This window comes from Anolis carolinensis, chromosome 6, assembly GCF_035594765.1.
Source record: "Anolis carolinensis isolate JA03-04 chromosome 6, rAnoCar3.1.pri, whole genome shotgun sequence".
Classification (NCBI taxonomy): domain Eukaryota; kingdom Metazoa; phylum Chordata; class Lepidosauria; order Squamata; family Dactyloidae; genus Anolis; species Anolis carolinensis.
The window spans coordinates 80,963,821-80,976,668 of NC_085846.1; the positions used below are offsets into that span (position 1 = coordinate 80,963,821).

Consider the following 12,848-nt stretch of genomic DNA (forward strand, 5'->3'; position numbering starts at 1 on the left):
ATTTTTCCATGAAGAAGAAATCACATTTATTGTTGAACCAAAAAATGAACATTTATTATATACTGTACAGTAGTTGTCATCATAAACCAGCATTTCAAGAATTTCTGGTTACTACCAATATTTCCATGTATTATGGTACATACATTTACTGATCCTGCATGCTCTGGTGTTCTGTTTGGTGGGCATGCTTCCAAACAAAAACTTTGCTAGGTCTTACTTTTGGGGGAGGCCTTATATTTAGCAATTCAGCAAAACCTCTACTAAGTCTTATTTTCTGGGGATGTCTTATTTTAGGAGAAACAGGGTAACTCAATTTTAGTGTCTGTGCAGAACCTCCCCCAGTTAACATGGTCAAAAGTGGCTTTTCCCAAGCTTTACTACTTTATTAGGACGTGACTCACCTTGATCCACACTCCTGATCTGCTGGCTAGGCTACATACTAACATAACAAAACTATGCATAAAATGGTGTAAGTGTGGTTAAGCATAACGTGGGTCAGATAGGTAGGGTGAAATAAATCCTGTCCTGTACAGTCCTGTAAAGCTGGGTGCATATCCTTCCAGGCATTGCTAGATTTGAAACAGCATCACCCCCCCCCCCCCCCCCAGATTTGACTTTGTTTGTTAGGTATGATAGCAGTTGCAGTTCAGCAACATATCAAAAACCATGAATTGTCCAGCCCCACTGTAAAATATCAGTGTTTTAGGTAGATCTCCTTCAAAAGGTAACATAGTGTTTGACTGTCTAAATGGTGCACATTGTATTTCACACCAGGAAACCAACACCAATAGGACATTTAAAAGGATGGAGTTGGCGAGTCTTGAAACAGCATCATCATTAGTTGTTGTTTTTGTATAACTAAATGAATGGATGTGGTTGGTTTTAGGCCAAACTGCCAGCCAAGTATCAATTGATTTGTTTAGACTGAGAAAGAAAACATACAACAAACAAAAGTGGAAACTGAAGAAGTTTAATTGCATTCGAGTGCTTTATTATACTGGAATTGCAGTGATATTAACATTTGTACAAATGCACAAAATCTCTCCAAGTTAGAAAGAGATGTAGAAGTTGGGTTGAGTTGTACAATCTCAATGAGCTCATAGTCCATGAGTAATAAATGTGTTCACAATGCAACAAAAAGAAGCGTAACATAAAATTAAACATATTAAAAGCAACAGCAGCAGCACATATTTACAGGTATGTACCAATTTTATTGTTGTCCTCCAGACAGGGAGGTGGTTGTTGGTTTTTTTAAAAAATATATATAGAAAACAAACATTTTTTGCATAGAATGCAAACAACCTTTGCAACCTCTTTAATCCCCCTGCAAAATGTCATAGCGTTTACTCTTCTCAATGCTAAGTGTTCCTTTAAAAATCAATACAGTCGAGTAATAATATTTTATAGAACCAACTTGCATTGATTAGCCAGAGGTTAAAATGGAATAATTTGGAAAGGTGGGGTGAAAATGGTGATGATGGAGAAATAAAACAAGTCTCCAGAGAAAATAGAAAACATTATTTATATCACTTACAACCCTTTAGTCACATTGGATTGCTTTTGATGGCAGGACCAAATCAAGGACAGTTTAAATACTTTGTGGGATTCTCCAAATATAAAATGTCTCAACACATTCTCACTGCTCTGATGAGAAGTTTGCTTTGAATGAAATTTCCAAGGTGGCAAATAGATCAATTTTAATGAGATATTTTACAAATATCCCCTTCCCTTCTTGGAAGGAATTGTTTTTATGAACCAAACTTCCCAGCATGCACCAGTTGGGTTTCTGGGATTTATTGTTTTGAAAGACCAACTTTTTCCATTTTGTCCTTTATTTTCCTCTTTAAAAAGTCAATACCTGTGAAACTGACATTTTTGGTTTGTAAAACAAGGTGTTGGATGGGGGAAAGAGCAATATTGTTCAAAGCTATTGATTCAATAGTAAGAGGCACTAAATGCGAATCCATAAGACGCCTTTATTTTTTGTTTGTATCATATTTTAAAATGACTTTTAGAGACGATCAGAAAGGATTTTTTCAACTCTCTTCCTTCTTTAGTGTCTCCCTCCACAGACACCTTTACAACTAGATACCGTAGAAAAAACCGGCAGTTTTGCAGACTTGAGAAGCAACATTTTGGAACTGCCATTTGACACAGAAGTAACAATACAATGCACTCAAAGAGAACTTGAAAAATCATGTGAAATGTTCGTTTCTATCAAACAAGAGCATAGAAATAGTGTATTCCAGATTATAAGCATTTTTTTTTTTAGTAAACAGTCTTGATGCTCAGTTGTTATCCAAAGAAAACTTGGAAAGAAAACAGATTTCAGCTCAGGAGAATTCATATTACAGAGCAAAGTGAACAGTTTGGATTGACACCCTCTCCCTCCACCCAGTAAATAGTTTACAGGGACACTAAAATGTCAGAAGGAGTTTTCGCACAACACAGATATTAATACATGTGACAGATGCTGGGGCGGGGATCATAAGGCTTTCCAGATATTGACAGCAATTCCCATCTGCTCTAGACTGTACATTAAAGGTGAAGGGAGGCCACATTGTTCCTAGCATAGGGACCCATTCACACCACACAACTATGGCATTATTATTCCATGTTAAGTGCAATGGTTCCATCTGACTGAATCCTGGGGTTTGTAGATTTGTGAGGCACGGATGGACTCTGGCTAAAATCTTCTAAATGCCTCTCCCTAAACTGCTATAGCAGTTCTATAATTCTGTAGTGTGGATGAACCTCTGGTCCTACTCAAATTATCCTACTCAAATCAACAAGATGAGTGAGTCTTCAAGAAACTCAAGTCCTACTGATTTAAATGGGTCTTCTGTACCTATGGAAAAAATTAGATCCAGCCTCCTGCCCAAACAAATATTGCTTCTGATAACACTTGTCAGAATTGCAGGTTATTTAGAGGATGAGGCTAAACAGCTGAAGTAGCCCTCAGAATAGAAAACATTAACCTTGGTGAACAACTTTGCCACCAAAGCGATTGCTCACTGACTAAGAAGAGAAGCAAAACAGTAAGGTGGTTAAAAAACACCTTTCATTGGACTAGATGTAAAAAAAATCTCCTACATTGTATTGCTTCAGATGTGCCTGTACTTATTATTTTAAAATAAAAAGATGCTGTAATTTGCAAGGCAACGAGATATTAAAGCACAGTGTGATGTATGCTTAATTTGAAGCCCAACCTGATTCAGTGTGGATTTATTCTGAAACAAGTATGTGCAGAATTGCTACGTATATGGGCTTGGAATTAAAAATGAATATTTGGACAATGATTTTTTAAAAATTCAAATAGAAACGAGACATTATTTTCTCCTATGGCAGTGGTTCTCACCCTGTGGGTCCACAGGTGTTTTGACCTACAACTCCCAGAAATCCCAGTCAGTTTACCAGCTGTTAGAATTTCTGGGAGTTAAGTCTAAAACATCTGGGGACCCACAGGTTGAGAACCACTGACCTATGACATGCCAGAATGCAGAGGTTTAGCGATGGGGTGCAAAACAAGGATGTTACCATCCAATAAGTATTCTGACCCCTAATTATATAGGTTGAGCATCCCTTTTCTGAAGTGTTTGGAACAGAAAGAATTTGATTTTTTTCAGATTTGGGAATAGCTGCATTTGCATATATATATATATATCTTGGAGGTGGTGCCCAAGTCTAAAAACGAAATTTACTTATGTTTCATGTGCACCGTATACACGTGACCTGAAGCTCATTTTATACATAATAATTTTTAATAATTTTGTGTATGAAATGAGGTTTGTGTACATGGATGAATCCAGAGTATTTTTCAAATGTAGGCGAACAAAATTTTGGTGCGCACCCCCCCAAACCAATCACTGAAAAATAAAAGCGTTGGGTAAGCAAAAATGTTGGATAATAAGGAGGGATTAAGGAAAAGCCTATTAAACATCAAATTACATTAAGATTTTACAAATTAAGCACCAAAACATCATGTTTTACAACAAATCAACAGAAAAAGCAGTCTCGACTGCGCCCCCGTATGTTTTGCACCCCAAGCAACCGCTTAATTTGCCTCAGTGTTGGACCGGCTCTGGATGAATCAGAAAGCAAAAGTGTTAAGAATATTTTGGATTTTAGAATATTGGATAAAGGTTGATCAACTTATACTGCAGCAACAAAAAACTTCAGTTAAACAATTGGAAAAACAATTTCGGCATCCAAAGATAATGGCAGGTAAAGTTACGAAAGGTCTGCAAACGCAGCAAAGATGAAAGTTTTAAATGTGAAATGAAATTTTTATCACAAAAGGAAGAATTCTTTTTGGGGAAATGTCATTATTTTGCCCCAGATAGCTACACTCCCTAGCATAACTGATACATATAAACATGATAGATTTCATGTGATTTTCCAGACATAGAGAATAACTAGGAATTAGAGATCTTAGGACAGGCCTATGGACCTTGAATGGAGAATTCTTAGCACTTAATGAAGTTTCATTTTTCAAGATTTTTTGAGAAAAGCTTCTCTTAAAAAAATGATAATCTTAGGATTAAAAAAGGGAGGGCATCTGGTCTAAAACCATACCACTGATTGGCTTTTTCCTATTCCCCTTCTCTGAGCAGCTCTCCTTTAGACCTGGTGCAAGAAACAAAGGTAACTTCATCACCAGTCAAAGCATTTAATGAACTCAATGGCTGACATTTTACAAGGGAAGGGAAAACAGGAGAGACTGCTAAAGTGCAATTTTCAAATAACATAAATAATTGAAATGCAGTAAGATGCTGAATGGTTGCAAAAGGGTCCGTTGTCGAAGTCCTGTTTTAACACTTGCACAAATTACAATTATTTTACTTCCCTTCCCCATCCCCTCAGAGACATGGCAGATAACTTTACAGGATACAGTCAAGCTTCCATGTTTTTTTTTAAGTTACCAGAACACTTTTTAGTAAGGGACCCAAGAAGAACTAAGAATGCAGTTTTAGTGCAACTCACACATGATATTAGAAAAGAAGTAAGCATTGAACAGGATCCTTGTTGGAGTTGCTTGTAAGGAGCCTGTTCATAAAGCCAGCGTTCCAGTTATATGGGTTATTTCCCTTTAGCAGGCCTTTGCACATCTTCAACAAAAATGAAATAACTGTATACTTGTACATTTTTGTTATTTATTTATTTTTTACAAAAAAGCAGATGCTGCTTTAAAGAAAATACTGAATTCTGGACATTTCCAGGTAGTAGACCTCAGCAAGTGTTCCATCTAGGATGGATAATTCTTGCTTGGGATCTACGGAGATCTATCTATATATTTTAATATATATATTTTATTATATATATTTACATATACATACACCGAGAGTTGTGCATTGCAAAACTAATGGGGCAATCCAACCAGACCTAGAACTGCCAACTCCTGGTTTCGTTTCAGTGAAACGTACATGAGGTTAAAGCTCACAAATCAAGTTGTTCAGGAGTCCATTGCTGTGTGGATTAACCCCAGCATAACTAAGAAAAATACAGATTCCCTATAAGAATGCTGCCTAAATGGAATGTTAAAAATAACATTTAGTAATAAATACTTTATAAAATTCTATGTGAACACCTAAATTAATTCCTGTTGTGTTTTAAATTTTACTTTGGTCCTCATGAATTTCCATAAATCCATTATATATCTTTTTTCCCTCTTCTTTTTTTTTGTAGAAAAAAGTCTTGTTGGCTAAGAAGCAGAGTCTAACTAAAAGGCTTTTCTTTATAAAATGCACACTCACATGAACCCATGCACGCACGTATACACACACACACTCAAAATATTTTTTTTGTGTTAAAAATATAAATTCCCTCCAAAGAAGGTCTTTTGACAGACACAGTTAGCTTGTTAGTGGAAAGAAGAGTTAGAAGCGAATGACACTTTTGATGACCGCTGTTCATTTTTCACCACAATAAGGGGTTGTATACTAAACGACATGGATAAGCAAAGTGTAAATGTTCACAATTGTTATAATGAAGGAGGCTATACACTAATAATATTCCCTGGGTTTCACAATATGGATATGGCTTGCAAGGGGGTGACAAAAACAGACATTTTTGCATTGCAGTGTAGCCCTTTGGGATATCTATATTGCAACTGGAAGTGCCTGGGATTTTTACAAAATCAAACAAACATAAAGTCCAGTTTTATACAATGAGATAGAAAAGCACAACAACACCCAAGATCAATACGATAGTTATAATCCAGTGTCAATTGCATGCAACTCATTCTGAAAATCGTTGGTGCAATGTGAAGGGGGACACATTGGGATCATTTTTAATTGCTCTTTTAATATCTGCAATGACAAAAGAGCAAGAAAGGACTGTAAGTGAATCAGTTTTAACTGTAGTGCACAGAATACTCAAGATAAAGTGTAACGAAGAAAGTGGTACGTTCTATCTGATCTTCCTCATGTGACTATCAAGTAGAGTTGTGAAATGGAAGGGAAATTCCCATTATAAGAATGGGAGAAAAAGACTTGGATTGGAACAGTGGGTTTAAACCTTTGTGCCGGCAAGAATGATGACTTGAAGGTTGGATTGCTGACCTGAGGGTTGCTGGTTTGAATCCAACTCCAGGGAGAGTGCGGATGAGCTCCCTCTATCAGCTCCAGCTACATATGGGGACATGCAAGCAGCCTCCCACAAGGATGGTAAAAACATCCGCGCATAACGTGGGCAACATCCTTGCAGACGGCCAATTCTCTCACACCAGAGGCGATTTGCAGTTTCTCAAGTCGCTCCTGACACGAAAAAAGCTACTCCTTACAATCTGTTCTACACCCAAAATAACACATTGAAAAAAAGGCCATTTCAACAGTGGCTGTGATATAATCTATTCATGCTTTTATTTCAGACCTTAAAGGAACTATCCAAAGTACAGGACCCAAGTGCACTTAGTGACTTGGATAATTAGTTGAACATGTACTAAAAGACAGAGTAGCTTTCTTGCTCTCTTGACAAAGGAGATACCAACCACCAAGATGGTTCTATGTGAGTTTGTATTTTCATGTCTACAACAACATTTTATTATGGTCCAAAGACCCTTATTGCACCATAGGTGTACAAGGTATGCAGGTTAATGATATTAACAATATCCGATTGATTAAACACACAAATGGGTAAAATTTACAACAGTTAAAAACTGCTTAAAATACATGTTGGCTAAACACATAGGTAAAAGTCTACAAGAAGTGCCGGGTGTTTCAGCTTGTGTTTAAAATTGGGATGTCCCAGAATATAGTTTGCTGCTGTTTGCATTAATCTCATTACGTTTAGCATGGGTTGGCCAACTTCAATATTCTGAGAATAATGAAGTTAGGCTCTAAACGTTTTTCGATATACAGTATGATGACAAATCACTAGCTGAAGAGTATCTCATATATATCTGATCATATAGTTGTTGAGGTTTCAATGTATGTAATTTTTAAATGTAAATAATTAATACTTTTCATTTTAATAACATTTTCCTCCAGGAGTGTCTGATTGCAGCAAACAATAAATTAAGCCTTACAAATTATAGCAAGCTGCTTAATGTATTGTTTGCTGCAATAAGACTCTCTAGCGATTCTCCTCTTTAGTGACTGACGATGCAAAAGAAAGCCACTACAGTGTGGATATTATGAGACTGACCTTTCTCCTATGCCACTGAGTTTTAATTTTTTAACTGCAAAAAACAATTTTGTAAGGCTTTCTCTCCCTAACCCCCTTGGCTTACCGGCAGGCTTGACCTGTGGTTAAATTGCTTTTAACTTTTACTATTTATTAAAAAAAACTACTAACTCAGGATCATTAAGAAACATGGTTTTTAAAAAACTTTTAGTGGAAAAAGTAAAAACCCAGTACAGGTGTAAATACATGGCTATTGAAAACCATGGCCAAGTCAGCTGTTTCAGAGCAAATGGCTGGCGAGCCTGGAGGCTTTCTTTCAGTTTTAGTGTTTCCTGAAAGCTAACAGATATTGTGCAAGCAGCTAGAAATTAGAGGAGTTTTTATATGAAGGACAAAACAAGATATTTCAGAGGAAAGAGACAAATATGCTGTGCAAAGGAGGCAGAAGGAAGAGCTTGGATCACACATAAAAGAGACCGGAAACTCCACAGAAGTTCAAAACACCATGTACAACTAAAAGTCCGCATATTGCATATTTTAAATGAATGTTCCATGTATACATCATGGGAGTAGGCAAAAAAAAAGTATTAGGGACTGAAGGGAAGTGAAAGGACTGTGGATAGAGAGCAGAGCTTGGAAAAGTTACTTTTGGGATACAATTTCCAGGATTATCTAGCCAATATGGCTAGTATGTGTGTGTGTATCTGGAAGTTCTAGTCCCAAAACAATAACTTTTCCAGGCTCTATTAAGAAATCACCATGCAACCACAATATTTCGATCATCTGCTGCACTACGCATACTATCTGTGATGTTTTCAAATGTTTTCCTTATTACTAAGCTGGGTAAGGAAATCTGCATTACCAAAATATCGGGGGGGGGGGGGGGGGGAGAGAGAGAGAGAGAGAGAGAGAGAAAGAGAAAAAAGAGAATTCTCAAGAATGTAAACTCTATGCCACAACATATCCAAGTGAAACTTTACAAATGCAAAATTGCAAAGATATAGAGGTTGGACAAAGGGGGAAAATATGGAGAAACGGACCAATGAAACATTCTGCCATACAGTGAATAGTTGTGTAGAACATGGATACATTTTTTTCAAAATTGGTACATAAGGCTATAAATGTATTTGAGGCCCTGGTGCTTTTGCAAAACAAATATACTTATTATGCTATCAACCAAACTTCCTCCATGTGTTTATAGCCCCATTATGCCCAGTTGCCTGTGTATGACAGTTCAATATTTCTTATGCCTCATTTCAACGGTATAGTATGTTTCCCTTGGGTCAGCCTGCAAAAATAGGAAGGAACGTGACTATGTACAGGAAGATTTTGGTTAAAAACAAACAATCAGACAGACAGACAGACAAACAAACAGCTGGTACCGGGAAACTGGAGAAAGCACCAAAGTATCTCCCAAGCTGATAGCATAGTCATTGCATAACTCCCTTTATTATTACTAAGTATAAAAGACATTTTTAATAACTATAAAATGGAGCTCATAGTCTTTCTAGCGGTTGAAGAGTCTCTTAGTTCTGAGATATCTTTGAAAGAACAACACTGCTTTGAACAGAAAGGCAATCTGATCTGCTATCACTTTTTCTCCCCATTGCAGTTCCTCTCTAATGGGCTTTAAAGGATTGGATTCAGATCTGTTCTGTGACTTGCAAGCTGGCTGAGAGCAGAGCTGCCTACGACATCGCTGACTGTAGAAGTCGTAATGGTGTTATGCTGGATGACTTGTTGCTGGGAGCAGGGTGGAGCGGGACTGGCAGGTGGACTACTTTCTGGACCTGAAAAGAAAACAAACAAAAAAGAGGGTCATGTCTATACAACTAGGACGAAATAGCACCCCCAAAATGTCTTTTCTAATTAGCATAGTACTGTTCAACAGGCCTCCAAATGTAAACAACATAATCGAATTCCAGAAAATCAGGAATCCAGGTGTTTAATGTGTCTTCCAATCAATTCCAACTTACAATGTCCTATCACAGGTTTAATCAGAGAAGGTTTAGAAACATTCATTTTATCACAAAATATATGACATATGCAGCATTGGGGGGAGTTTTATGGTTACCTTCATGTTGTGCTTACAATTTTAATATAATAACACTGGAGTACAAAAGAGCAAAATCTGCAAAGTGCTACTTGCATGTACTGGAGTGTCATCTTCTCCTTTGGTTCTATGTGTCATGAAGTCAGAGGAGTTCCAACGAAATACTGAAGATACACTGCCTCTCCTCTCCAGGCTTCTCCTTTGCAAGCACTTTAACAGGTGATGTCAAGCTGAGAAAGGAAGGCAGTGCTAGTTCCAGATTCCCCTAACCCCAAATGGGGCATGGAAATCAGGAAGTCTTGGATTTGTTGAAGATGCTGCACCAGCCCTGGATTAAGGGTGCTTCCACAAAGCCACATAATGCTGCTCAAACTGACACCAAAAAGTGCAATTTTTGAGCCACATTATGGCCACGTATGGCTGCCAAAGGGCAGTGCAGTGATGAGGGATAGGCTACATAGCTCATCTGTGCTGATACTGGTTTGGCACAGCTGGGCATGAGCAGTGCCTCTTGATTCTCCTGTATAATCTCCTGTTGAACAGCAACACTCTGAAAACAGAGGAGTTCCAGTCATGGGAACAAAGGGCAGCTAACGACTCTGAACAAAGGATGCCCCCAGGCAAGTAGAAGCCAGGAGATGAAGCTATTCAATGCTAATCAAGGTGATTAACTATAACATTCACACTGGCCTCCAACTGACAGAGAGTTCTTCTCTCACCCTGGACTTTCCACAGATATATATAAACCTTCCTTGCTTAGTTTCTCCATACCTCACAACCTCTGAGGATGCCTACCATAGATGTGGGTGAAACATCAGGAGAGAATACTTCTGGAACATGGCCATACAGCTCGGAAAACATACAACCCTGTGATCCCAGCCATGAAAGCCTTTGTCAACACATCTGGGATTGTCATGATGATCCAGATGACAGCCTCGACTGCTACAATGTTAACAAAATTTTGGATCTTCTTAGAAGATCTGGAACTTTGCTGGTGTTGGTTAAAACACATTCACCTGGGTGTGTCATTTGGACACCCCAGGCTAATGTGATTGCTACACTGGATTATCTGCTATTGTAGATGATGTCTATAAGAGATCCGGATTTCTTAAAGAAAATTTCATCCGAAACATGAGAAAGTTTTATCTAGTGACGATGTAAAAATCTTTCACTCCTACTACAGCAAGAAAAAGGGATTTTCATAAGCATGGCACCTTGCATTCATAATAATTTTCCCCATGAGTCCCACCTAGCACCAATATTGATTATGTTGTTCCATTTTTATGCAAAGCCTTATTTGCTCAGATTGTCATGCTGTAGGACTGTGTGTGTTTAAGTGTGCATGTCCACGTACACACAGATACAATTTGCCAGTCTGTATTCTCTACTGTTAATTTCTTACTATCCATAATTATATCTGATGTGACTGTTCACCAAACAAGAGGTTAGGAGGGGGCATAGAAAGGTGACATTAATTCATAACATTAAATAAAATAAATATGTTACCTACTTACTTAGGTAGCCTTGCGACTCTTTCTGCATGGCTGTTATGGGACAGTCTTTATGTGTTAACAACAACTGTTTCAGCTGTGCTACTTCATTTTTCAACATGGAAACTTCATTCTAGAGAAAAGAAAAACTTATTGTAATAAAATGTGTACATATGTTTTAAAGACACTGAAGATATTGCAATTAAGGTAACAAGGTTTGACCACTTCAAGGAAATACTTTCGGTTTTTTTCAAAGTGAGCTCTGAATTACATTTAAAAAAAAGTTCATCCTCAATAGGATTATTTTGAAACAGCAAGGAAACAGAACAAGTGACCTGATCTGCTGTTCAGTAGCCAAAAGGCACAGGATTGGACATTCACTAGCAAGAAAAAAAAAGATTACTGCAGCAAAAGTGTGGAAAACCTGCTCCAAATATTTACCCAGCTTGGAGAAAACTTGGTATAAATAAATGGTTACTTGTAATTAATTATCCTTTTTAATACCTAAGGGATAGCTTCATTCTTTTAAACTTGTAACATGACAAGAGATAGCATCATTGCTTTTACAGTTTCATTACACTTGTTTTCATTGCTTTTATGATTACAGAGTGCATAGCTTAACTATTTAGCTGAGTTTTACACTGAGGTTTTTTTGTAAAGTACCCTATACACTCACCTATGTGGTGACCTCATATAGAAGTCAAGGGAGGATTCTGGAGCCAAAATTATGGCTTTTTATTTTTTTATCGTGTCAGAAGCGAGCAAGTCGCTTATGGTGTGAGAAAATCGGCCGTCTACAGAGACATTGCCCAGAGGACGCCCAGATGTGTTACCACCCTGTGGGAGCCTTCTCTCATGTCCCTGAATGAGAAACTGGGGCTGACAGATGGAAGCTCACCCCTTCTTGCGGATTCGAACCACCAACCTTCAGATCTTCAGGTCAGCAGTTCAGCTGGAACAAGGTTTAACCCATTGCGCCACCACAGCTCCTATATGGCTTTTGATATGACCTTTTGATATGATCTACTTTGGAGATTCAGGACTATTACTATGACAGATTATTTGTTATAAATTTTAAGTTCTGCTAGCAACATCTTCATGCTATCTTTTTTTTATATTAAATTCTTACATGTTGAATGTTACACGTATGAAGCATAGATACATAAAGCATTTGATTTAAGCATAAAGAGAGATGGGCCAAAACGAACAAAATGAAGTTCAACAGGGACAAATGCAAGATACTTCACTTCGGCAGAAAAAATGGAAATCAAAGATACAGAATGGGGGACGCCTGGCTTGACAGCAGTGTGTGCGAAAAAGACCTTGGAGTCCTTGTGGACAACAAGTTAAACATGAGCCAACAATGTGATGCGGCTGCTAAAAAAGCCAATGGGATTCTGGCCTGCATCAATAGGGGAATAGCGTCTAGATCCAGGGAAGTTATGCTCCCCCTCTATTCTGCCTTGGTCAGACCACACCTGGAATACTGTGTCCAATTTTGGGCACCACAGTTGAAGGGAGATGTTGACAAGCTGGAAAGCGTCCAGAGGAGGGCGACTAAAATGATTAAGGGTCTGGAGAACAAGCCCTATGAGGAGTGGCTTAAAGAGCTGGACATGTTTAGCCTGCAGAAGAGAAGGCTGAGAGGAGACATGATAGCTATGTATAAATATGTGAGGGGA

The 12,848-nt window shown here is 37.9% G+C and overlaps 1 protein-coding gene across 7 annotated transcripts in view; it reads right to left on the reverse strand.

The window, feature by feature from the left end:
* Positions 1-969: 969 nt before the first annotated feature.
* creb5 (cAMP responsive element binding protein 5) overlaps positions 970-12,848 on the reverse strand; it is a 323,604-nt gene continuing 311,725 nt past the window's right edge. For 6 of the 7 annotated variants that reach the window (XM_008117034.3, XM_008117035.3, XM_008117037.3 and 3 more), the window contains 2 exons: positions 11,191-11,299; positions 970-9,413 (listed from right to left, as the gene is read on the reverse strand). In XM_008117034.3, the coding sequence (XP_008115241.1) occupies positions 9,253-9,413; positions 11,191-11,299 (270 nt within the window). In that variant the 3' untranslated portion in view covers positions 970-9,252. Of the gene's footprint in view, positions 9,414-11,186; positions 11,300-12,848 lie in introns of all 7 variants that reach the window. The other variant, XM_062958231.1, reaches the window with a different exon arrangement.